Source organism: Pleurodeles waltl, chromosome 6 (genome assembly GCF_031143425.1).
Source record: "Pleurodeles waltl isolate 20211129_DDA chromosome 6, aPleWal1.hap1.20221129, whole genome shotgun sequence".
Taxonomy (NCBI): Eukaryota; Metazoa; Chordata; class Amphibia; order Caudata; family Salamandridae; genus Pleurodeles; species Pleurodeles waltl.
This window is the reverse complement of record NC_090445.1, coordinates 1,555,406,270-1,555,433,430: the sequence shown is the minus strand read 5'-3', so window position 1 is coordinate 1,555,433,430 and position 27,161 is coordinate 1,555,406,270. Positions and strand designations below refer to the sequence as shown.

The 27,161-nt window shown below is 44.7% G+C and overlaps 1 protein-coding gene across 1 annotated transcript in view; it reads left to right on the top strand.

Annotated features, from left to right (window-relative positions):
- The window catches only part of EXOSC10 (exosome component 10), a 166,415-nt gene that overhangs the window by 8,537 nt on the left and 130,717 nt on the right, over positions 1–27,161 (top strand). The window contains exons 2-11 of the mRNA XM_069241235.1: positions 2,783–2,919; positions 5,691–5,814; positions 6,075–6,179; positions 6,699–6,864; positions 7,781–7,889; positions 7,992–8,067; positions 8,207–8,317; positions 8,431–8,574; positions 9,408–9,598; positions 15,682–15,838. Of these exons, the coding sequence (XP_069097336.1) occupies positions 2,783–2,919; positions 5,691–5,814; positions 6,075–6,179; positions 6,699–6,864; positions 7,781–7,889; positions 7,992–8,067; positions 8,207–8,317; positions 8,431–8,574; positions 9,408–9,598; positions 15,682–15,838 (1,320 nt within the window). The remainder of the gene's footprint in view (positions 1–2,782; positions 2,920–5,690; positions 5,815–6,074; positions 6,180–6,698; positions 6,865–7,780; positions 7,890–7,991; positions 8,068–8,206; positions 8,318–8,430; positions 8,575–9,407; positions 9,599–15,681; positions 15,839–27,161) is intronic.

Genomic DNA, 27,161 nt, shown 5'->3' with positions numbered 1-27,161 from the left:
AACTTGTGTCCCCCCCGGTGCCCTACAAAACCCCCCTGGTCTGCCCTCCGAAGACGCGGGTACTTACCTGCTGGCAGACTGGAACCGGGGCACCCCCTTCTCCATTGAAGCCTATGTGTTTTGGGCACCACTTTGAACTCTGAACCTGACCGGCCCTGAGCTGCTGGTGTGGTAACTTTGGGGTTGCTCTGAACCCCCAACGGTGGGCTACCTTGGACCCAAACTTGAACCCCGTAGGTGGTTTACTTACCTGTTAAGAACTAACAATTACTTACCTCCCCTAGGAACTGTGAAAATTGCACGGTGTCTAGTTTTAAAATAGCTATATGTGTTTTATTTGAAAAGTATATATGCTATTGTGATTATTCCAAGTTCCTAAAGTACTTACCTGCAATACCTTTCATGCAAAGTATTACATGTAGAATTTGAACCAGTGGTTCTTAAAATAAACTAAGAAAATATATTTTTCTATACAAAAACCTATTGGCCTGGAATTGTCTCTGAGTGTGTGTTCCTCATTTATTACCTGTGTGTATGTACAACACATGCTTAACACTACTCCTTTGATAAGCCTAATGCTCGACCACACTACCACAAAATGGAGCATTAGTATTATCTCTTTTTGCCACTATCTTACCTCTAAGGGGAACCCTTGGACTCTGTGCATACTATTCCTTACTTTGAAATAGTGCATACAGAGCCAACTTCCTACAACCTTGTCAAACCTTTACATGTTCAGTGTTTTACATCAGCACTTTTGTCCATGCTACAGGTCTCTTTATACTGACTATCAAAATTCTGCCTTGATGGTCTGATAGTACAGCATATTGTTGGCGATACCCCTTATTTCTGCAGGTCTGGAGCAATAGAAGATGTCTCCGAAAACACTGCATGGGACTGGACTGACTTTGTGACAGCACATACCGTTTAACTCCTAGTGCAGACGTATATTCATGCATTTATTTAGTAGCGATGCGCCTTTCTGGCACTTGCTTGATACTTTTCAAGGATTATTTATGAAACTTTAATTGCGGCGGTGCCTGTGACAAACACCTTTAACTGAATGTATAAGTGTAAAATTCCTAACCTTATGATGTATGGCGTAGTTTCTTTTAGAGATAAAACACTAGATCATTGGTCGAAAAGCAACAATGCTGATGCACTTTCAGACTGTTGTCCAATACTACATGAATGAAACTCTCTATTAAACATACTTTGTTGAGCTGCTTACTTTCACTAGTGACTCATGTCCTCCTTTCTCCAGTGAGTGTTATATGGTGAATTGAATCTACTGATACTGTGCCCAGAATATGTCCTTTGTCCAGTGTCGTCGTATAGGGTTATGCCCAGCAGAGAAGATACCACCATTTAGGTTGTGATCCAGACATGGACCCCTTAATAATTTGCCAATACGTTTGCCCCATTATTTGCTTATTTGATGCCAGGCTCCATTGGCCTGCAGCAATTATTCAGCATGAGAATGGCTTCTGTGTGTGAGTATGTGACGATTAATGATATGGTCAGGGTACCTGAAAAAGATAAGGAGCCTTATTCAGGCTTTGTGGGGGTCTGTTAGGTGCTGTGTTATAGGCTATTTTATATTGCCTGTTGCCAAACAATCTGATTCAAAGCTCTGGTGATCTGGTTTAACAGTATTGGCACAGAATTGAGATAGCTAAATGTTATGTCTTCTGTTGAGATTGTAACATTTAAGAGTAGCTTCCAGGTGTATTTATGGCACAGGAGTGTGAAGAGATGTCTGTTGTAATTGTGGTATAAGGCTGAGAAAGCTTAATTGTGATATCTTTTGTAAGATTGCTCCATGTAAGCACAACACTAAGGTGGATTCTGGGCACAGAAGTGGGAGTAGATACCTGGGTTCTGTTGTGTGAAGGTGCATTGTCATATGTTTTGAAACCTAGGTAGGCGGTTTCTTAGAAAATAAAAACATAGTTTGTGACCTTCTGGAAAACTGTGGTCAAACATGATCTGCCCTCCTAATATCTAATGTACCAGAGTGATCCGCTCATAGAACGTACCACCTTGAGAGGGCAGATCAATTCTTTGTGGTCCAGTCTTTACATCAAAACAGCAATACTTTGACATGCGAGGCCTGTTTGATGGGTTGGGAAGCTACGTGTTTCAAGAGTTCCAGAGATTCCTTTGATCCCTTATGGTATTCAGTGTGTATTCACAGAGACGCAAGGTGATCTATTTGTGAATGATTATACTATATGACGCCCAACTGTAGCTTAGATTGTCATCCTTCCAGGCCATCACTTTATGAAGCAGTATCTCGGTACCATTGAGCTTCAAATGCCACTGCTCTTGCAGACCTATCTTGTGAATCCTTTTAATTTATACCAAAGTCAGTACCCAGTTGCAGTGTGTTTTTGACATAGGTACTGTCACTGCTCAGTCCCTCAAATGTTCACTTTATGAAGTTGTTAAGTATGTCACTTAGGTCAGTATGATTTTTATTTATAGAGAGGGTTAACAAAACCCATGTCTCTAGTGAAGATGGATCTTGCCTTTACTGTCTGTTTATTGGAAAAGTGTTGTTTGGAGTTTCCCTTAATCTTTTCTAAGACAAAAACACCTCTGCCACCATTAAGAGCAATGCACCATGCTATTAAACAGGTAATACAGTAATTTCAAAAGAAAGTAACTGGTAATATAGGTAAACCTTACCTCTGCTAAAAAAAAAAAAAGGTTGTATAAATGGTGTCAGAAATAAGAAGTTCCTTGTCACTCCCACCATCTTCATGTCTTATCTTCACAGTATGCTCTTGGCACAGTGGTGGCTGCAACAAAAGCTTCTAGTGGGATTCCACCGTGCGGTGATGAGTATGATTTCTATCTCAGCTTTCCTGGCTTCCGTGCATTCTGCGAAACACAAGGAGATCGCCTGCTCCACTGGTAGGTATTGAAGTGGATTATAGTAAACTTGTTCCTTACTATGAAGGGCATGTTGTTATATGCTGGACAAAACAAAATACAAATCACAATAGCTCCTTAGAAACACAGGCAAAGGCAGACATCAGTGTCCTATTATAATATACGTCATGAGTTCCTTTGGGTGTTGTCTGCTGTTGGGAGAAATTGAAGAAATGATTCCTGTAGTGTTTAGCATAAGAGGTACCTATTGTTTTGATGAAGACAAACATTACTTTAATCCTTGATATTAGTCAGTGCTTTTATCTCATTCGTGGGTTATATTCTCAACTCTTTATTTATATGTCCTGTGTTCCAGGGTACACTTAGCTCTAACGCATGAGGAATTTAGCTCGCCCAGTATCTAAATTGCAAAAATGTATCTTGTCCAAGCTATCACCTATTTCGTATTCTTATAGCCATAAAATGTGATTTGCTCAAAAGATAGATTGTTTTACACCCCAGCAGTAAAATGATAGACTCATTCAAATCCAGCAGGGAAGAGGAATACGATTGAGGCACCTGTTTTGAATTGTGGTGCTTTTTTTTTTTTTTTTAATAAAAGAAGCATATGGAAAAGGGGTGGGGGGGGGAGGTCTCCACAGTGCATTAATCTGTAATATTGGGCGTCCAGGTGAGGTTGAAGCTGGGAATTCTACAATCATAGAAGAATTTGCTTCGAAAAGGCTCTCTCACCTAATCTGCTCCTTAGTGCCATGCATTCTCATCGCCATCTGTTCTGTTGAGTTTTGTGATTATACAAAGAATTCCATGGACGGTGTCACTTGCAGAGTACTTTTGTGAAATCGCTTTTGAGCCACATATTTTTTGTAGTCTACCATAAGAGTGTTCTCTTTGCAAAGTCTTTGACTTTTAGTGGGTTTCAGCAGAAATACTTTTACGTTCCTTCATCTTAACTAATTGGGGACATGACAGTTTCAGGACTGCTGTTTAGGTCTCGCCTAATTAGCACACGCACTCTAGAATGTGCGGGTTGAGCAACTCCCATCTTTTTCAGTGGTTCATGTTACTGCCCTTCGTTAATGCCTGCTTTTTGTTTGGTGAATACGCTTATTAGTCCCTTTTTTGGTGTTTTGGAGCCTCCCAGGGAGATAGCTCTGTTACATGTGTGCTTACTCTTTTAGTTATTTATGTTTGGATTGTAGTTATGTTGGGCTTCACTCCAGCACAAGCGCATCTTTAATCAGCACGGCGCCCGCTTCATGGCCGCCACCTTCATGTTTCGTGAAGCGCAGCGGGCGTTAAGCAGCGCCGTGTTAATAAAATAAAGGCACAGGGCCGCTTCATTCGGTGCGCCTCAGCTTTTAGTATTAAAGTGGTATTTGGTTTCATTTTTAAATATTGCCTCCTGCTACAGACAACTTTTTTAAATTGCACAATCTGTAATGCAGGGCAGCGCAGGATCCGAAACTTCCGTAACATGCTTCCCATTTCATATCTGTCACAACGAGACCGTGTTTCATTAGCTTAAATGTGACGTCACCCGATTCTATGACGAAAGGCTGGTTATTATTTACATAAATCACTTCTTTGAAATGCCTGCACCTTTAAATCCTGGCTTCAGTGCTCCACCCGCTTTCATGCACTTTAATTTAGAGCCAAGTTATCCGAACGGAGCTGAGTGGAGTTGCAGTGCTCGTCAAAATGCCTGTTGCAGCGGGACTGACCTCTTATTGTGGCAGCCAATCTGTGACACCTTTCTGTATTGCTTTCAGTGCTTTCCTGCCTTCTAGGCGCTTGTCTGTTTAGTTCATTTTATTTTATTTGTCACAGGGCTCATGTTCATATTCGGCTTCGGCTCCTCACTGTTCGGGGGCCACACCAGTTTTACATCTCATTTCACAGCAAAATAGGGGAGTGATTCCTTAATCGGGTGCTGATCACGGGTCACATTCCCAGCAGGTCCAACACACAACATTCTATCCATCTGAAGGACATACAGTATGGATTATAAGATTCAGGCATATTAGCAGGTGTTATTTGCATTTCTACAAAGCAGCCAGACTAACAGAAAGCACTCCGTACAAAGCAAAGTGTTCACTCCTTCGGATACATTCCGTCACTGTCCTGTCATTTACGCAAGCGAGGTTGCGGCAAGTGGTGGCCATTACCTGTGAAACTCGGGAAGTGGGATCGGGTGTGGGGTTCAGCCGGCGGGAATGACACATCTTAGAGCTGTGTTCTAAGAAATGAGTCTTTTCTCACTTGTCTATTACACATGGTGTTTATGTGGAAGAGGGGCTTTCTGTTCAACTATTTGTTTTGTTTTTCATGTTTTTGTGTAAGGTGTGCTTATCAGTGGGACATGTACTTTGTTTTTCTTCCTGTACCTCATGGTTTCTAGTGTTGTAATACAAAAAAACATAAAGCACACAGCGATATTTAGTTCAAAAAGTAGTTACAAAGGCCAGTAGAAAAACTGTTTACAGCTTATGACTGAGTCCGGTAATACCATTTATTATTCCTTAAAAGTTGCCACAGTTTTTACTCATTTTTTTCAGCGTGTTGGTTAGGTGTGGTCATTTTAGTCTACTTCTCGTGAAGTAACAGTAGATGTTGTACCATCCTCGATAATGTGCTGCATGGCTAAACACCTTTATAAGGTCCTAGAGGTTATATCTATTGACTATGCCAATTATTGTTTTGAAAGGGTATCCCTTTTCTTGGTGGTTATGCTTATTAATAATATTATGTTATTTAAACCTTGCTTGATCAATTTTTATTTCTGCACACAGTATGAGCAGGGTGATGCAGTACCATGGCTGTCGCAGTCACATCAAGGATCGCAGTAAAGTTACAGAGTTAGAGGACAAATTTGACCTGCTGGTTGATGCTAATGATGCCATTCTTGAAAGAGTGGTGAGTTTACATTTCACTTGCTGCCTGATCTGACTGTGTGTTATAGTGGTTAAAACTGTTTGGACCTCTTCTGTGGCCTGCTGGTCTCCCTCTGGAAGAAGAGACTGAATGGATACTATCTCAAATTGATGACTTTCCAATTTTTAAGTGAAAACATTGATGCAGCACTATGTACAAGACTCATAGTTACACTGGCCCCCATTTGCAGCAAAATATCTTGCTTTTAAACAACTCGTACATTAATTGCCATGTTTCACTAGGGTATTCTACTAGATGAAGCGTCTGGAGTTGTTAAGAACCAAGAGCCCATTCTCCCTGCTGGCCTGCAGGCTCCAAAAACCATTGTGTCTAGCTGGAATAGGAAGGTAAGCATTGGTACTACCAGCATGTCTTACTGCACATGAAGTGTTTTCAAGGGTTTGGATGTGTATGGCATTGTGTATTTCAGCTGGTGTTCTTTACTACATGAAGCTCTCCATTATTTTGACAAGTTGCCATTCTCTACCTTTTTTCTGCCTGGTCTGGCCTGTTGGTATTTTGAGGGGGCGGGGTTGGGTAGTATGTGTGAAAATGCAAAGTGAACTTGAGCACTCTGGTTTCAACATAGGTTAAGCTGTGGGTTAACCTCATTGCTGAATTGGAAGATGGGTTCATAGAAAACCTTGATGGCTATGCCATGCTGTTTGCTTCTCTAGAAGACCTTAAATCACATTCTCACCAAAGTTAAAGCTGCTCCTAAAGTGAAATAAATGGGGTTTCCTATCTAAGTCAACCCACACTGATTGCATTAAATGTGTTAATAGCATTACATGTCGAGTGTTGGAAGCTAGTGTAAATATTCTACCTATTATATTACTAGAGCAATGTTCCTATTTTTCCCTTAGGGGGGAGGATCCCAAAAACGCACAAAGTCTGCCACTTTTCGCCTGCTTCATGCTAAGAACATACTAAGGCCTCAGCTCAAGTTCAAAGAGAAAGTTGACAACACCAACACTCCTTTTGTACCCAAACTTTTCATCAAGCCAAATGCCCAGAAGCCTCTCCCTGCAGGTAAGTTTCACATTAGGTCTTTCAGTGTTAATTTCATCCTAACAGACTTCCATCTGCAAAACTAACAATGTTATGCTGGCAGTTGAAAATGTGATGTAAGAGGCTATTAAATCAAACTTCCTAAATGTGGGTGGAATTTCGCATTGATGTGTTGTGTAGCATTTGCCGTGTAGGACTTTTTCAAACCTGTGCTGCATGAAAATCCGTTATGGAGAGCTCATGTAAGAGACCATGTTGAGGGACAGCTAGCCTTTAATGTTGTGCCAGCAGGGTCCCTTGAGGTCTGGATCCTCATCTCTGCACTCTGTGGAAAGGAGACTGGCCCCCTTTCTATATTTAGACACGGATTGAGGAACTGACTTCAGCATTTGAGAGTGTTTAATAATTTATAATGCTTCCATTGCTGGCTAAGTCAAATTGTTGTTGTAATCTCTGCATGCCAGTTAGATTTACTCCTTAAGGGTAGACTCAGAAAGTACACCCTGGTTTCTTGTGGAACTCCATTTTGTTGCAGGAGGTTTACCAAGTTATTTACTGGTGTGATTAGAAGCTCCTTGGCAGGTTGAATAGTCACGTGTGGCACTTGTTTATTGGCGCTAGCTCAAATTGTTTTAAATCAAAAGACTGCCTGTTGTTTTATAAAGGAGAAGCTTCACTTTTGGTTGAGAGGATTCTGGCTGTCAAATGGCAAATAGAGCAGGCCAGTTAGATATTATTGATTTAATGTGTGCTTAAAAAAGAAAAAAGTGTCCATGTAACGTAATTTACAAGTCTGCACTCTCGTCAGTGTACCATTATGTAAGTTATTAGGCCACATCTTCCTCGCTCTTTTTAGGTATGTTACATTTCTGCACGCACTACATTCCTCTTCCTTTGCAATACATATCCAGAGTTTGTCTCCTTTTCCCTACACTAGTGTTGGTAAACCGCAGACAGCAGCAAAAGCGACCGGAGGACCTTGATGTACCGCCAGCATTGGCTGACTTCATCCATCAGCAGAGACTGCAGCGTGATGAGCAGGAAATGTAAGGAAATTCATGAAAGGAGTATCTTGTGACTGCAGGGTTTCAAATGAGTTTGCGGGTGGGTGTAATCGGCATCCCTGATGAACATTGTATCCCTTCTAGGTTCTGCCATCCTTATCAGTATGAGCTGGATCACTTCAGAACAGCAGAATCTCTGCTTCAAAAGCCCCAGGTTCAGGTGAGAGACTTACATGTTATAGTGGTAGAGGTAATTTTCAAATTATGAGATATATCTCCTAGTTAGTCTACATGTTTGGGCAAGGGATGCTGAGATATCATTTTAAGAGCATGCCTCATGCCACTGTTACCCTCTGCAGATGTACCAGCCTTTGGAGCAGACACCATGCCACTACATCTCCACCCTTGATGATCTGGTTGAACTGAACGAAAAGTTGTTGGGCTGCTCTGAATTTGCACTGGATCTGGAAGTGAGTCTTTTCCCTCCCCCCCTTTTACACCCCCATGCACTGTTGTGACTAACAACTGTTTGTACATGTGCAATCTGATTTCTGTTCTCATCTTTGCTCTCCATCTTCTGCAGCATCATTCCTACCGGAGCTTTCTGGGACTCACTTGCCTGATGCAAATCTCCACACGCTCTGAAGATTTCATTATTGACACCTTGGAACTCCGCAGCGACCTCTATATCTTGAACGAGAGTTTCACAGATCCAGGCGTTGTGAAGGTTAGCTATTTACGCTCTTTGTCCTTCCTCTGATTCCTTAGTTTCTTCCTAGATCATTATGTACCTCTGAATTCCAACTGTATGACCTTTACTTCCCATCCATTTTCTAGTCTCTCCCTTGTCCTCTTGCCTAACAATTGTGTACCCCCCATTTGATATACTACCATGAAGTGTATAGGGCCAAGTCATTCATTTAAAATTTGTTGACTTTTACATTGGGTCACTTTCCTAGAATAATCCATACACTGAGCAACTTGTATAAAGTTACATTTTCATTGACCTTGTGAAAAAGTTTGAAAAAGGTAAAGTATGAAGGGTTAATTTGAGTCCCCTGGTATTAATAAATACTAATGGAACCAATCAGGGTAGCACACGTTAGTATTATAGATTGTATCACTAGAAGTGGCACTTCTAGTAGTAGTACTAGCGGTGATTTCTGAATTACTTGCAAAGTCCTTGTAGTAATAGTACTATGCCATCTATTAATGGTACCAGTAGAAGTAATAACTTTTGAAGTAGTCATGGAATGAGTTCTGTGAGCAGAGCTAGCGTTTCGTACCTTACCTCTAGAACCTGAAGTAGTGGTATCTGTACAACTAGTAATAATAGATGAAACGGTTATACTATAGTCATTCTACTGTCAATAGCCGTACTTTGGGCACTTAGATAACTCGAAGTTGCCACAAGAGTATTTTAGAGATAATTGGAGTAGATGAAATTCTCTCTCGCTCCCTCTCGTTCCACCAGTAAATTTCCCACTTTAACTTTCTGAGCTTTAATGTGATTTTCTGTTCCTTAACACACCTTGTATAATATTTCTCTTCACCTTTAAGGTATTGCATGGAGCTGATTCTGATGTGGAGTGGCTTCAGAAGGACTTTGGTCTCTACCTGGTGAATATGTTTGATACACACCAGGCTGCCCGAGCTCTGAATCTTGGACGTAATTCACTGGATCACCTCTTGAAGCTGTACTGCGATGTGCAGTCTGACAAGAGATACCAGCTGGCTGATTGGAGGATCCGGTAAAATACCAAAGACCTTTGATGCGGATGATAATCCTGTAGGGATAGGCCAAGTTAGAATAACAAAACGCTCAAGTTATGGTTGGAAAGACTTGTGTGCATGACAATACAGGCATTATTTTGGGCAGCCAGTTGGTGAAGGTTTGTGTGTGGATGATTTGGAAAAGCTTGTGTGTGAGCGCGACTGGAAAATGTTACAGAAGTGTGGCCTGCTATTTAGGAGATTTTTGTGATTCTGTCGGGTCTTGCCTGTGGGGGGTGAATTATTTGTGATTTGTAGTCCATTGGCTGTTATGATAGTGAAGATTTCATGTTGGGGTTGTAGGAAGTTGGCTCTGTATGTACTATTCCAAAGTAAGGAATAGTATGCACAGAGTCCAAGGGTTCCCCTTAGAGGTAAGATAGTGGCAAAAAGAGATAATTCTAATGCTCTATTTTGTGGTAGTGTGGTCGAGCAGTAGGCTTATCAGAGGATTAGTGTTAAGCATTTGTTGTACACACACAGGCAAAAAATGAGGAACACAGTCTGAGACAATTCCAGGCCAATAGGTTTTTGTATAGAAAAATATATTTTCTTAGTTTATTTTAAGAACCACAGGTTCAGGATTTACAAGTAATACTTCAAATGAAAGGTATTTCATGTAGGAACTTTAGGAACTTTGAATTAGCAAAATAGCATATACAGTTTTCACACAAATGACATATAGCTATTTTAAAACTAGAGACAGTGCAATTTTCAACAGTTCCTGGGGGAGGTAAGTGTTTTAGTTTTTGCAGGTAAGTAAACCACCTACGGGGTTCAAGTTTGGGTCCAAGGTAGCCCACTGTTGGGGGTTCAGAGCAACCCCAAAGTTACCACACCAGCAGCTCAGGGCCGATCAGGTGCAGAGGTCAAAGGGGATGCCCCGGTTCCAGTCTGCCAACAGGTAAGTACCCGCGTCTTCGGAGGGCAGACCAGGGGGGTTTTGTAGGGCACCGGGGGGGACACAAGTCCACATAAAGTACACCCTAGCGATGCAGGCAAGGGGGGGGGGCCTCCTCGGGGTAACCACCACCTGGGCAAGGGAGAGGGCCACTTGGGGGTCGCTCCTGCACTGGAGATCGGATCCTTCAGGTCCTGGGGGCTGCGGGTGCAGTGTCTTTACCAGGCGTCGGGTCTTTGAAGCAGGCAGTCGCGGTCAGGGGGAGCCTCGGGATTCCCTCTGCAGGCGTCGCTGTGGGGGCTCAGGGGGTTCAACTCTGGCTACTCACGGTCTCGTAGTCGCCGGGGAGTCCTCCCTGTGGTGTTTGTTCTCCACAAGTCGAGCCGGGAGCGTCGGGTGCAGAGTGCAAAGTCTCACGCTTCCGGCGGGAAACGTGTGTTGTTTCAAAGTTGCTTCTTTGTTGCAAAGTTGCAGTCTTTGTGGAGCAGAGACGCTGTCCTCGGGAGTTCTTGGTCCTTCTAGATGCAGGGTAGTCCTCTGAGGCTTCAGAGGTCGCTGGACCCTGTGGAACGCGTCGCTGGAGCAGTGTCTTTAGAAGTGGGGAAGACAGGCCGGTAGAGCTGGGGCCAAAGCAGTTGGTGTCTCCGTCTTCTCTGCAGGGTTTTCAGCTCAGCAGTCCTTCTTCGTCTTAGGTTGCAGGAATCTAGTTTCCTAGGTTCTGGGGAGCCCCTAAATACTGAATTTAGGGGTGTGTTTAGGTCTGGGGGGTTAGTAGCCAATGGCTACAAGCCCGGAGGGTGGCTACACCCTCTTTGTGCCTCCTCCCTGAGGGGAGGGGGGCACATCCCTAATCCTATTGGGGGAATCCTCCATCTGCAAGATGGAGGATTTCTAAAAGTCAGAGTCACCTCAGCTCAGGACACCTTAGGGGCTGTCCTGACTGGCCAGTGACTCCTCCTTGTTTTTCTCATTATCTCTCCTGGACTTGCCGCCAAAATTGGGGGCTGTGTCCAGGGGGCGGGCATCTCCACTAGCTGGAGTGCCCTGGGGCATTGTAACACGAAGCCTCAGCCTTTGAGGCTCACTGCTAGGTGTTACAGTTCCTGCAGGGGGGAGGTGTGAAGCACCTCCACCCAGAGCAGGCTTTGTTTCTGTCCTCCGAGAGTACAAAGGCTCTCACCTCATGGGGTCAGAAACTCATCTCTCAGCAGCAGGCTGGCACAGACCAGTCAGTCCTGCACTGAACAATTGGGTAAAATACAGGGGGCATCTCTAAGATGCCCTCTGTGTGCATTTTTTAATAAATCCAACACTGGCATCAGTGTGGGTTTATTATTCTGAGAAGTTTGATACCAAACTTCCCAGTATTCAGTGTAGCTATTATGGAGCTGTGGAGTTCGTTTTTGACAGACTCCTAGACCATATACTCTTATGGCTACCCTGCACTTACAATGTCTAAGGTTTTGCTTAGACACTGTAGGGGCATAGTGCTCATGCACCTATGCCCTCACCTGTGGTATAGTGCACCCTGCCTTAGGGCTGTAAGGCCTGCTAGAGGGATGACTTACCTATGCCACAGGCAGTGTAAGGTTGGCATGGCACCCTGAGGGGAGTGCTATGTCGCCTTAGTCATTTTCTCCCCACCAGCACACACAAGCTGGCAAGCAGTGTGTCTGTGCTGAGTGAGGGGTCCCTAGGGTGGCATAAGACATGCTGCAGCCCTTAGAGACCTTCCCTGGCATCAGGGCCTTTGGTACCAGGGGTACCAGTTACAAGGGACTTACCTGGGTGCCAGGGTTGTGCCAATTGTGGAGACAATGGTACATTTTAGGTGAAAGAACACTGGTGCTGGGGCCTGGTTAGCAGGGTCCCAGCACACTTCTAAGTCAAGTCAGCATCAGTATCAGGCAAAAAGTGGGGGTGTAACTGCAACAGGGAGACATTTCTTTACAGGGGTGTTGAAGATTTTAATGGGGGCCGTTGGGGTAAGGTTTGCTTTTGTGCTTCTGTGTTGGCATTTTGGCAAAGGACATGTGTGACAGTACTGTGAAATCCTTGTGCAGAAAAAGCTTATCTGGAGGAAAATAATAAATTTTTATTGGCGATACTTCCTAGGTACTGGGGCAGTCTTAAGGAAGACTTTTATGTCCTGGCTGTTATGTAGGCTTTTATTGTGTATTGGAGAATGTCTGTTTGTGGGTCTTGAGGATTATCTGTGAAAGTTGTGGAAAACACTATTTTGGAGGATTAGGAGAGGATCTGTGGAAGAATGTTTTGGATAGCTTGTATAATGGAGTATTGGACAGCGGTTCACGCTAGAGGTGTTGAGTGTTCATGACAATGGCAGTTGTGAAACACTTGGGTGAGGGAGGTTTGTGATTTTCAGGAAGGGTTGGGCGAGTGCTGGGTGAATCTTATGGGTAAGTTTCATGAAGGCTTGTGTGAAGAGAATCTAGGGTCTTTGAAAAGGCTTGTAGAGACTTTTGGTCATTGTTGAGATCGCTTTCGGTTATCTGCGTGAAGGCTTGTTGGTCGTCTTTGAGGAGGCTTGCTGGTCTTTGTAAAGGGTTGTAAGCAGGCTTTTGAAAACATTTATTTATATGTATGTAAAGGTATTAGATTAGTGCAAATCCAGCTAGGAAGCATTACACTGCTGACTGAGGGAATTCTTGCGAAGCCTTGGAGGAGGGGTTTGAGAAGGCTTTTTGGGGACCTTGGTTAGAAAATACTTTTTGTCACAGACCTTGAGCAGGCATATTTTGAAGGCCTAATGAAGGTGTCCAGTAGACCTTGTGAATGTTTTGCAGGGTACATTGGTGTGGGATCTGTCAGGATGTTTCCGAGTAGGACTTGTTTTGGGTAAGCATTCAGTACAGCTGGTGGGGTGGACTGTTGATTGGCACTTATATGGGTGCTTAAGGTAGAAATTGTAAGGAGTGTAATGGATGTGTCTTGCATGGAAAAATGTTAGGTAGGGCTTGCATGGGGGAGTGATAGCCAGGCTTTGCAAGTGAAAGAAGTGCAGGGTAGGATTGAGAAATGCTGCACTTTTTGCCAGGGGGCAGAATACTCATCCATGAAATTTGGTTAGCCAGTGCCTTTAGCTACTTGACTTCCTTGGGTAGGGAAGTAGAACAGTCGGACTGCTAGTTGGTTTCTCTGGCTAAAAACTCTGTACTCAATAATCCCGATGCCCAGCCAGTGCAACTTCTTACGTAAACAAATGGGACTTTAATTTACAGGTGGAACCCTCTCAGAGTTTCTAGTAAAGTGATCTAAAACTACCAGCTCCCTAAGAAGTGGGTGCTCTCAAAACAAGCAAATGAGTGGTTCTAGAGTATCACTCGTCCAGTGGCAAAGGCAAATACCTACCTGGCATGCAGTAGTTGGTACCCACAGTTCAAGCAGATGCTAGTGAAGGTGTTAACTTGTCTACCAGTTTTTGAAGTGGGGGCTCAGGACTAGGGTCACCGAATCAAAGCCAGGGCTAGTTTCTGCGAGTCTTGTTTTATGGGTGCTAGGCATTCAGGATGGGGCAACCAAGCTCCAAACTGCAAAATATTTGTGAAATCATAGTGGCTAAAACAATTATTGAACAGTCGGTGAAAATGGACAACCAGCTCCGGCCAGTTGAACTCGACTCTAGAGGCATGGGTCTATAGGAAAGCATTTGGTATCTCTCTGGGGCCGGAACCTTGCAGGTAGGGTCCCTGGGACAATATCGTGTTTTGGGTACATCCTACAAGAATAAACCACCCCTGTAGCTTCACAAACCTGGCAATGTCATGCTCCTTGGCTTTATCCAAGTCAGCAGGGCTGCAGGATTCTAGTAACTCTTAATTGGTTCAGTCTTTTTAAGTTGCCTCTATGATGGCCAGTTACTGAATTGGACCATGTGTAGGTATCCAGACACTCTTTGACTACCTCTTCTTCTCCCACACTGGTCTCTGTAGCAGTGGTCTTAAGAAATTCTCTGCTTTTCTCCAGCCTGCCAGAGAACAGTTACCAGAAGTTGTTCTGTTGCTGGTAAATGTTTGCTGTACACAGTTGTGTAGTCTCTTAGTTTTTCAGGCAATGTAGTTGGGCCAGACTGCAAATATTTTTCAAACTCTGAAGATACTGATGTGAAGTCAGATGTGAAGTCAGACCGCCAAGCAAAGAGATGCCTTTTTCAGAATTCAAAATCTTCCTATTAGGAGGAAGTTCGTCTAATTCCTTTAAGCAGGGTTTCACAGGTTCTAGGTGAAAGTTATCATAGATTAACCAGGATAATGTGTATCCAAGTCAGACTGATACAGCTATAAACTGACCTAGTTGGGTGCAAAGTAACCCAGGCAAAGGGATGGATGAGGGTATGGTACTTCACTGAGTGAGAGGAAACCTGCCCTACACAATGGAGGCAGTAAACACTTACCCCAATGCATTCTCCATTGATGGCCCAGTGTTCTCAACCACCTTCATGCAACAATTTCACACGAGGATAGGTTATTGACCAAGTTATAGCTGATTGGTGGATATTTGACTAGGAGAGCCTGTAGCCTCTCCATAAAGATGCAGGTTCATTAGACGTGGACTGTAATCTGCCGCCTCGCCCACCACCGACACTGCTTGTGGCAATATAGCAAAGGTTAGAGCACTTGGTGTACTTTATTTTTTTCAAAGCTAGTCTGTGTTGAGGAGGAACAGCTTTGAAATGTGGGGTAAATCCAGAATAATCACAGATGGGTGATTCCAGTGAGGGAAAAACATATGGCAGGAAAAAGGAACATGGGATGATGGCATAAGCCATACAAAGTACTTTTGTCCGAAGAAAGCGTTTCTTTCATCAGGACTTTTGAAGAGGAGAATTGTATAGAGTTTGCGGAGGGAGCATTGGATAGACTTGTGATGGGTGTTTGGTAGGGTTCATTGGAGTACATGTTGGATCAAACTGAAGTCTAGGTTTGGGGACCATTCTGTGGGGGAAGACCTTTTCAGTGGAAACTCTTTGGTGAGGTTTTGATGAACGATTGTGTGGGATGTCTTAAGTAAGTGATTGGAACAGGGGCATTGTGGAGGGCAAATCTGAGCTTGTGTTTGGGGTAGTTGTTTCACCACTAGAACATGGTGTGGAGTTTTGCTTACCTGATCATGCGGTGATAATGTTTCTCATGTTTTCAGGCCTTTGCCGGAAGAAATGTTGGAGTATGCGCGAGCTGACACCCATTACCTTCTGTATATCTATGACAAAATGCGTTTAGCACTCTTGGAGTGTGGCAACGAGCAGCCCAACCTGCTTCAGGCAGTGTGGCAAAGGAGTAAAGATCTGTGTCTGAAGGTAAGCAAAGATGATCACAGTGTGCTGAGAGTGAGCTAAGGAACAGAACATGGTCATCAACTGGGACATTTTCACAGACTGATGGGAATACCAGCATGGAGTGCTGTATCCCTGCAGCTAGCACTGTACACCTGCAAACGGTGCCTTTTTTTACTAAGAGGATCCAGTTTAGAAAACACCTTCTTTCTACTGTTTTGAAGTTTTAATCATGTACAACCCCGGAAATGAATCTCCAGATTTTAATTTACATTATTTACCTAAATCAGAGACTCCTGTTGAGTGAGCATTGCCTTTTAAGTGGGTGACAAGATCTCGTAAGATTGGAGATAGGTTTAGATCGTTTTATGTGGTCAAAAGGTCATCAGACACTGGCTGCAGCTTACATCAGTAAATTCTATGCAGTGAACTACAACAGACTTTGTAGCCATATCATAATCTGAAAAGCACCCTGGTTTACATGTTTTAACGTGTAGAATCCCCTTATCACCAGTCTTAAAAAGGTACTCTGTCTCTTAAGACTGTGACTTGAAACATGTATAGGTATAGTGAATGTAGAATAGAAAGAGTGGGCAGTAGAAAACACCATTAGGCTTGTATCACCTTCACTTGTTTAAATTACAGTTTCTGCATCAAGTCTTCGTTACAAATAAACAGTTAACATTTAACCCCCACAGCCAGTTTATGGGTCAGTAATTCATGTCGGTCCGAAAAAGAGGGTCAAATAAATGTGTCCAGTCCTTGTTCTCCAGTGTACTTGTTTGCTTGTAGATGTTCTCTTGCTGCCTGAGGGTTCCTGGGACTCTTGCATCCTGCACTTAATATCCCCTTAGAGATCGGATCCTGTTTTTATGACTTGTAAATCATGCCTACCTTTTAAGGTACTGCGGCTCATCTCTGGAAGCAGATGGATCTTTTGTGCTATGGACAGTGAAACGGTTGCCCTCAACCTCTCCGCAGCCTTCGACACCGTATGCCACCAAACCCTTTGCACATGCCTCTTCAACGCTGGAATTCGCCACAAAGCCCTGGTCTGGCTCACCTCCTTCCTCTCCAAAAGAACACAAAGAGTTCGCCTCCCCTCGTTCCGGTCAAAGGCCACCAAGACCATATGCGGAGTCCCCCAGGGATCGTCACTCAGCCCCACCCTCTTCAATATCTACATGTCTCCGCTCACCAACATCGCCCGACCCCACGGCCTTAACATCATTTCCTACGCTGACAACACACAGCTCATCCTCTCCCTTACAAGGAACCCCGCAACCGCCAAGGTCAACCTCCACACCGGACTTCTCGCCATCGCTAACTGGATGACAGCAAGCCACCTCAAGCTGAACTCAGAAAAAAATGAGATTATCCTCTTCGGAACCAACAAATCAGCATGGGGCGACTCCTGGTGGCCGCATCCGACTCCCACAACCCATGCACGCAATCTCGGCTTCTTACTAGACTCTTCTCTCTCAGTGACTCAGCAAGTTAACGCCATCTCGTCCGCATGCTTCAACACCCTTCGTATGCTCTGCAAGATCTTCAAGTGGATTTCCGTAGAAACCAGAAAAACGGTCACCCACGCCCTCGTCATCAGCAGACTGGACTAAGGCAACGCCCTCTACGTGGGAACCACAGCCAAGCTCCAGAGAAAACTCCAGCGTCCAGGACGCCTTAGCACGTCTCATCCTCAACCACCCTCGCCACAAACACATCTCCGCCCACCTCAGAACTCTGCACTGGCTATCCATCAACAAAAGGATCATCTTCAAAATCCTAATCCACGCTCACAAAGCCCTCCCTGACACCGGACCGGCCTACCTCAACGATCGACCTAACTTTCACATCCCGACACGCCAGCTCTGCTCCGCCGACCTTGCCCTCTCAACAGTTCCTCTCATTCACTGCACCACATCCGGCAGCAGGTCCTTCTCCCACCACGCCGCCAAAGCCTGGAACTCCCTCCCCACCAGCCTACGCAAGACCCAGGTCCTCCTTCAGAAAGCGCCTCAAGACCTGGCTCTTCGAGCAGCAGCACCCCACCCCCGCACCTTAAGACCCTACCGGGTGAGTAGCGTGCTCAACAAATTTATTGATTGATTGATCACAATTTAGTGCTGCCTACTGGTTGCCATCTGGACAGTATGTCCTGTTTTCTGGGATCTCCCAGGTCAGCCAGAACTGTGCCCATACCCTTGCTGCCAGGACTCTTGATAGACAATCGCATCTCTTTAAGTACAAACACATTAACCGGTTAGTCATCTCCTTTTACTGGTGATTGGAAGAGACTGTAATCGGATTGTAATTGCACTTTTTATAGCGCTTACAAGATCCTTTGGCTGAGAGGGGCTGCTGGTAATTCTTTCTGTAGAATTGTCACTTGGTAGATGATGGGGATGAAGGGTGGAACTGCAGTCTTTATCCTTGAGAGCGGGAAGTGTCCTTTAGAAGAGGCCGGCCTTTTGTCTGTTTTCCTGATCAATGTCTGTGTGGCTCTTGATATCCAGGTACAGAAAGTTCACACCTCCTTGTGGCTTTGCTGTGGGATGTTCAGGATGGAGACTATCCTGCTGAGAGGAACATCACTCTGGACAAAGGCTGTGTCTGCCAAACAGCCTGGAGAGACACTAGAAAAAGCAAACCACCCTAAACCGATGTGGTCAGTGTCTTCTAGATGCAGCTGTGTCCCCAATCCTTCAAGTCTCGACTCTGCTTTAGCAGACCTTCCTTCCGCCCAGATACCCTGAGGCTCCCCTCACACCTGAGAAGGCCCTCATTCTCTTTCAAATAGACTGTTTTGTTCTCTGTAAGGTGCCCGGTCTCCCAAGCAGATAGGTTGACAAGACAGAAACCATTTGAAAGAAACAGGAATCCTTTATCTACAAATATATACACTCTTCTGTGTGTTTGCTCAGTATAGCTAGTGTCACACAATGTGCACTTGTTGTTCTGTGGTGAGCTTCTGGATTGTCCAGGCGGACAACCCAGCCGTGCCTCATCCAGCCTGCTCTATACCCCTAACACACAAAAAGTGCATGGTAAACAAAGCAGGAAGGACCCTGGTCTTCAGTTTGAAAAGAGAAAAATCACAATAATAAGATATTGCTTGTTCACTGCGCCTCCAACCACCCGTGCGCCGTTTCCAAGTACGGCAAGCGGCTTTTGCCACTGCACCTCTTTGGGTACGAAGAGCAGTATGTAAAGTAAAAGAAGAGCAGCTTCCACAATAAAACCAATGAATAAAGAAAGAAAATAAGTGAGTGGGTTGAGGGCCGATGGACCAAGAAAGACAAATCAGTATTCAGGACGTGGACCGAGAGCAGCTTTTTAAACAACTGTATAATGATAATACTAATAAGCATCAGTACTACTAAGCGCAGTTAGTGACCAGACCACCACCTCTGATACAAAACGTACTGTTCAGTACCAAATCATTCATCTAGTGCCATCTCCACTCAAAAGGGCAGAGACCTGTTCAAACCATTAGTGCTCAGATATTAACATTTCAGAAATTAAAACCTAAATAGCAAAGCCCCCCCCATCCAGTAGCCCAACTCTTTGGAATTCCAAGTGTGTTCAAATGACTTTCTCTCACAGAACACCCACATACATGCCAAAATAAAATTCTCAACAGTTGTATCTGGCTGGTCTTGTACAGATCTCTTCCAGTGCCCACCTGCAAAACAGAGTACCGATTAATTGGATCAACGCCATTCATCAGCTCATAGAAGCATGACACTAAGCCTCTATAAAAACAGATCACTAATATCATTGTGAGGTTTGTGTCTTCCAGCCATGAGTGATGCAACACAAAAACAACTGTTGCTCCCACTAATTTACATTACAAGTGAGCAAACCATCAGAAGTGCACCAAAATTAAAATTCTTTAGTCTCCAAACCCCCATCATTCTCACTACCTCTTTGTCTCCTTAACTCCCCCGCAGCATCCCCTAACCACCCCCACCCCCCCCCACTGGCATCCCCTAACCCCACTCCCCAGGCATCCCCTACCCCAACCGTCCCAGTTGTCTGAACGAGCCCACTGTCTCTGGACCCCTCAAGTCCAGAATCTTCTCTAGCTCCACCCCCCAGGTCCCTGACAGCCAGGTATCAGGAAGCCATGAGCATGAGTAACAAAGTTGTGGAAGCCTTAATTTATATGCTGTCGCACATCATTTTTAACTGTTATTGTCTCCTTAAAGGAGTCATAAAGAGGTACCACTAAAGACTACAGATGTTGAGTCCTTTAGAGTCCTTTAACTTTGTGGTTGCATGTGTGTGACATATGAAGTCCTCTTGTTTAGAAATGCACGCCTATTCACAGAGCATTCAAGATCATACATAACCTCATTCAGCCATTCAGAAAATACTTTTCACAATCACTAAAGTTAAAAGTGGCTGAAAGGGAGACTTTGCTATTTTTTAAAACTAAACTTACTATCTTAATTGGTTGTTTTAATTTTTATTAAAGTCAAAGAGCTCTGAGGCCAATCTTAGCTCTTTGATATCACAACCAACATCGCTGAACTAATGTGCACTTGCTTTTTAAAATGCAAAATGTTTAACATGTTTAATACACGTTGTTAAAACACGATGCTTGAGTATGCTAACTCGTAACCTATGTTTTGTTGCTCATGCTGTATCTGCCAATCTCCAAGCTGAGAGGCACCTTCACACCAGGAATGATACTCAAGTGTAGCATGCTCAACTGAAAACGACCACATGGTTTTACATTTTGATGACAGTGTGTGAACACAATCAGGTGTCGCCAACCACCTGCTTGTGTTTCTGGTGAGAATTTATTCATGCGATTGTGATTGAGTCCAGAAACTTCTGCATCAAGGTATAAATCTGCATCTTGCATTCCCAGGGGAGTTTATCTCCTATGCCGATGTAAAGGAATCCACGCCAGTCTACTCTGTGATGCACAGTTTAACATTTGTTCAATAAATGCTTTATAGACTCGGCAAAAACCTGAGACTGAGCTTCCACCAAAACTATCCTCAAAAATAAAGGCGACCTAGCTACACTGTTGCACACTGCACTTTTATCCCCACACAGCATGTCTGGCCAGTGCGATGTTTCCTTGCTCTAGGATGTTTTAAGATGGCTGAGTGGTTGCTGTGCTCCTGTCTCTCAAGGGTGTTAAAAAAACAAAATGTGCTTTGCAGCACCGTGGCAGTGTTCTCACTGTTGACATTCAGATCACTTGATTCACAATACATGATAGCTGTATCATCTAAACCATCTCCGTTGAGGAAAATATAAGCCTATTTAAAGCACAAAACACCACACTAATACAACATGTGCAAAGAGCATGTTTTTTTTTTTATTTTTTTTTTTTTAACAGCTTTCGTATCCAAGAGGATATTGGCTAAAGGGTCCAATTATGTTCAGTTCTACTCTAAAGTAAATATCTACAGCACTTACCAAGCTTCAGGTATGAAACTCGCTGAACTTGTAGACTGAACAGTCATTAGCAACCTAGCTAAAGTGTGCTTTAAAACAGCCTCTCTCTTTCTGGGTTGCCCTACAAACTCCATCCTCAAGTGAAATAGAGGTGATCTCTTCTATGCACCTAAAGTCAGCCTTGGAGGGATCAATGGTGCCTTTGTTTGGCCTGCCACCCTTTTTTAATGGATCCTGGGGATCCTTGGGAACTGACACTACTAGTCCAGGTCATCTTTTAAATGCACCAATATAGAGAACCCTTTTTTCAGTCCCTAGGTTTGGTGACTTTTACAGAAAATAGGGAAGGTGTATGTCCACTTGGCATTCAGTAAAAATGGAGACGATTCTGCTGTTTCCTCACTCACAGCCTCACACTATTTACCGGGTGAGAGTCAGAATAAGCTTTTCAAATATCATTCTAGGAAGGACCTACTTTGCTTTCTGGAGAGCACTGTATTTTGCATAAATAGTAAAGCCTAGTATTGAACTAATTTATGCTTTCCCCCTTTCCATTGTTAATCAGTATGTGCAACCAGGTGAGCCAGCTGTTAACCTGAGCTCCCATCCTCTCCATATTCAGTTGCCTTTAACAATACTTATTTTGAAAGTGTGGGCCTAAATAAAACAAAGAAGAAATGTAGTACCTCTGACAATATATTCTCATCACCTCTTAGGACGGGCAGGCCAAGGATCCTAATCCTATTGCATTAAGTACAATTCTCAAAGAGTTAGAGGGTTTTTTCGGATACACACATGAGGCATTTGCACACATTTTGAACTTCTGACTCTGCCAGTTGCCTTAACACAATCCATCACTGTTTCTCAAACTTTGGCTGCTGGCTTTTCAGCCCTTGTATGCGGCACTCATTGTGAACCTTACATTTCTTCCATTCATGCCTTTATTTTCACCTTCAATGTGCTAAATTGTGCCTTGTAGGTATCACAGCCTCAGCATGATCAGCGAAACCTCCACATTTCCAGTGGGACCTGCTTGGTTCTTTAAGCTGTCTTCCTTGCAGGTCTTCAGTCAGTTGGGTTTTGTACAGATCTGTCATTTGTCAGGGCATAATATCTCTTCTCACATTCCTGGTCATAGTCTCACACAAGCCACAGCACAAGGGTCTCAAGAAATCCAGTTTTTATCCAGCCTGGAAATGTTTGATCACTGGCAATACGTAGTGCACTAGAAATCCCAGCAGTGTATGAGTTGCTGTTCGAGGGGGGGACTGCTATTTGACTAGGCTTGGGCAAGCTGGATGCTACGTCAGCCAACAACCGTGTAGTTCATACCTTTGGCCTCGGTTTTTGCAGGAGTGCATGATCAGACTGTGCTGAACAGGTCAAGCTGAGCCAGAGAGATCTTCAGTAGAAGTCAAACATTGCTAGGCAACAGCAAGCAACACAACAAGGGTGGGTTTTACTTTAGTATGTTACTTTGCAGCCAAGCCCTTATAACCACCCAACCCCCACGCCTGTTTGGCGGTGCACAGTTCATGTTGACCACAGGGCCTGTCTCTTTTAGTGGATGTGGTGTGACTGGGTGCGTGAGTGTCTGGGTCTGAAAGTGGGTGTGAGAGTGTGAGTGGGTGCATTAGTGTCTGAGTGGGCGCCTGAGTCTCTGAGTGAATTAATTAGTGTATGAATGAGTCTGTGGTTTTTCGGTCAAATTTTTCATAATCACGAATATTGTTTGAATAATTCACGGATGTAAGGAAATAGCTCCCTGTTGCAATTACCCCCCACTTTTTGCCTGATACTGATGCTGACTTGACTGAGAAGTGTGCTGGGACCCTGCTAACCAGGCCCCAGCACCAGTGTTCTTTCACCTAAAATGTACCATTGTCTCCACAATTGGCACAACCCTGGCACCCAGGTAAGTCCCTTGTAACTGGTACCCCTGGTACCAAGGGCCCTGATGCCAGGGAAGGTCTCTCAGGGCTGCAGCACGTCTTATGCCACCCTAAGGACCCCTCACTCAGCACAGACACACTGCTTGCCAGCTTGTGTGTGCTGGTGGGGAGAAAATTACTAAGTCGACATGGCACTCCCCTCAGGGTGCCATGCCATCCTCACACTGCCTGTGGCATAGGTAAGTCACCCCTCTAGCAGGCGTGACAGCCCTAAGGCAGGGTGCACTATACCACAGGTGAGGGCATAGTTGCATGAGCACTATGCCCCTACAGTGTCTAAGCAAAACCTTAGACATTGTAAGTGCAGGGTAGCCATAAGAGAATATGGTCTGGGAGTCTGTCAAAAACGAACTCCACAGCTCCATAATGGCTACACTGAATACTGGGAAGTTTGGTATCAAACTTCTCAGAATAATAAACTCACACTGATGCCAGTGTTGGATTTATTAAAAAGTGCACACAGAGGGCATCTTAGAGATGCCCCCTGTATTTTACCCAATTGTTCAGCTCAGGACTGACTGGTCTGTGCCAGCCTGCTGCTGAGAGACGAGTTTCTGACCCCATGTGGTGAGGGCCTTTGTGCTCTCTGAGGACAGAAACAAAAGCCTGCTCTGGGTGGAGGTGCTTCACACCTCCCCCCTGCAGGAACTGTAACACCTAGCAGTGAGCCTCAAAGGCTCAGGCTCAGGCTTCGTGTTACAATGCCCCAGGGCACTCCAGCTAGTGGAGTTGCCCGCCCCCTGGACACAGCTCCCACTTTTGGCGGCAAGTCCAGGAGAGATAATGAGAAAAACAAGGAGTCGCCGCCCACCAGTCAGGACAGCCCCTAAGGTGTCCTGAGCTGAGGTGACCCCCTGTCTTTAGAAATCCTCCATCTTGATTTTGGAGGATTCCCCCCATAGGAATAGGGATTTGCCCCCCCTCCCCTCAGGGAGGAAGCACAAAGAGAGTGTAGCCACCCTCAAGGAAAGTAGCCATTGGCTACTGCCCTCCCAGACCTAAACACCCCCCTAAATTCAGTATTTAGGGGCTCCGAGAACCTAGGAAATCAGATTCCTGCAGCCTAAGACGAAGGAGGACTGCTGAGCTGAAAAACCTGCCGAGAAGACTGAGACACCAACTGCTTTGGCCCCAGCTCTACCGGCCTGTCTCCCCACTTCAAGAGAACTGCTGCAGCGACGCGTTCCACAGGGTCCAGCGACCTCTGAAGCCTCCGAGGACTACCCTGCATCTAAAAGGACCAAGAACTCCAGAGGACAGCGGCTCTGTTCCACAAAGACTGCAACTTTGCAACAAAGAAGCAACTTTTGAAAACACGTTTCCCGCCGGAAGTGTGAGACTTGGCACTCTGCACCCAACACCCCCGGCTCGACTTGTGGAGAACCAACGCTACAGGGAGGACTCCCCGGTGACTGCAAGCCTGCGAGTAGCCAGAGTTGACCCCCCTGAGCCCCCACAGCGACGCCTGCAGAGGGAATCCAGAGGCTCCCCCTGACCGCGACTGCCTGCTTCTAAGAACCCGACGCCTGGTAAGGACACTGCACCCGCAGCCCCCAGGACCTGAAGGATCCGACCTCCAGTGTAGGAGCGGCCCCCAGGTGGCCCTCTCCCTTGCCCAGGTGGTGGCTACCCCGAGGAGCCCCCCCCCCCCCCTTGCCTGCCTGCATCGCTGAAGACACCCCTAGGTCTCCCATTGAACTACATTGCAAACCCGACGCCTGTTTGCACACTGCACCCGGCCGCTGAGGGTGTACTTTTTGTGCTGACTTGTGTGTCCCCCCCCGGTGCCCTACAAAACCCCCCTGGTCTGCCCTCCGAAGACACGGGTACTTACCTGCTGGCAGACTGGAACCGGGGCACCCCCTTCTCCATTGAAGCCTATGCGTTTTGGGCACCACTTTGACCTCTGCACCTGACCGGCCCTGAGCTGCTGGTGTGGTAACTTTGGGGTTGCTCTGAACCCCCAACGGTGGGATACCTTGGACCCAACTTTGAACCCTGTAGGTGGTTTACTTACCTGCAAAACTAACAAACACTTACCTCCCCCAGGAACTGTTGAAAATTGCACTAAGTGTCTAGGTTTATAATAGCTTATTGCCATTTGTGTGAAAACTGTATATGCTATTTTGCTAATTCAAAGTTCCTAAAGTTCCTAAGTGGAATACCTTTCATTTAAAGTATTGTTTGTAAATCTTGAACCTGTGGTTCTTAAAATAAACTAAGAAAATATATTTTTCTATATAAAAACCTATTGGCCTGGAATTGTCTTTGAGTGTGTGTTCCCCATTTATTGCCTGTGTGTGTACAACAAATGCTTAACACTACCCTCTGATAAGCCTACTACTCGACCACAGTACCACACAATAGAGCATTAGAATTATCTCTTATTGCCACTATCTTACCTCTAAGGGGAACCCTTGGACTCCGCACATGCTATTTCTTACTTTGAAATAGTACATACAGAGCCAACTTCCTACAACGGAAATTTGCAGATTTTCGCAAATACCATGGGCTTTGATACAAAATGATTAAACCAATAATTTGCCCCTAAAACATGTATGTCACACCCCTGGGGTCAGGGTACCTTCACCCTGATCCCTTATGCCACTCATTTGGAATTTTCACCCCCAGGGAGCGTGTCCCGTGAGAAAAAAACATTCTAGTCTGGGCATGGTGAGCCAATTAGAGCACTTCTTTTTCTTGTGTATTAGTGAAAATTTGCAAATATCGTGAAGTATTCGTGGCCAGAGAGATACAGGTGTATTTGTCCTTATATATCTACTAAACTACTGAACTTATTACATAAAATAACAAATAGCACAATCTGTGTTCCACCAGCTAGCTTTCTGCCAAATTTGGTGTAATTCCGTCCTGTGGTTCGGGCTGTAGATGTGTTGACAGGTCCTATGTGAATTGACATGGGGAACGCAACTTTTTTTAGCCCCCTTTTTCTCGGCCCCTGCTTGACGGATCACCTCAAACAGGGGTGTGGAATTTAATAAAATATCTATTTGTCCATGGGACAGGTTGCTTCTTAAATCTACTTCTCCTGTAAAAACAAAAAATCTACTTCTCCCTTTGGCACCATATAGTGCGGCGACAAATTATGGCAGCAGTCTCATTATGTAGGAGCTCTGATAATAGCCTCTCTGATTATGCCAGGACTACAACTATAGTAGGGCTTGCATACTTGCCATTTCAATCCTTACTATAGCAATTTCATTATTTTACCACCTTTCCACAGATCTACATACTGGGGCTGGAGGGAGTAGGAAGCATTAGTTCCAGGGATTGAATGCCTTTGAGTCTACAAACCTACTAACTTGCGTGTTTTAAGGATTTTCACCAGCTCTTCTCTAATCTTTTCCCATAATGAGAAAGATCTCAAATTTACTCCTGACAATGGTAGAAGTTCTTCAAGGGTTGGAAAAAAAGTGGTTGGAGGGAAAGTGAACTTGTAAACACTCGAAATATTTGCACATGAGCAAATCTACACATGCATATTTGCTTGTGCTAAAATAGAGTTCACAAATATTTTCTAGGAGTACGATTTCCTGTTCTACTTCTGGAAGTGTTTGTGAATTCATGAAAGCCACTAATTCAAAGACCTATAGGTGCACTTTTGTGACTTTCTTTAAGAATTGGGTCCCTAATTAGGTCTGTCATTAACGAAGACACTTTGTTTTTATTAAACTACTATTTCTCTCTCTATCGGCTGGCTTTTCTTTGAGTGATCACATTCTGCTCTTCCACAAGGAGCATATTGGCACACAAAGTAGTTTTGTTCAGTGCCAGGACCTACTGTGGCAATCAGTGGCATAACAAAACTGGAGGGGGATCCCCTGCAAAGAACATGGAGCCCTCCCCTCCAGATTCACTCAGTGCAGGTGCTGTGCTGTGGGCCACCACCCTGGAGGTGGGCGGCAGGGCCTTTGTTACACCACTAGTGGCAGTGTGTGGTTTTTGAGACAAAAATT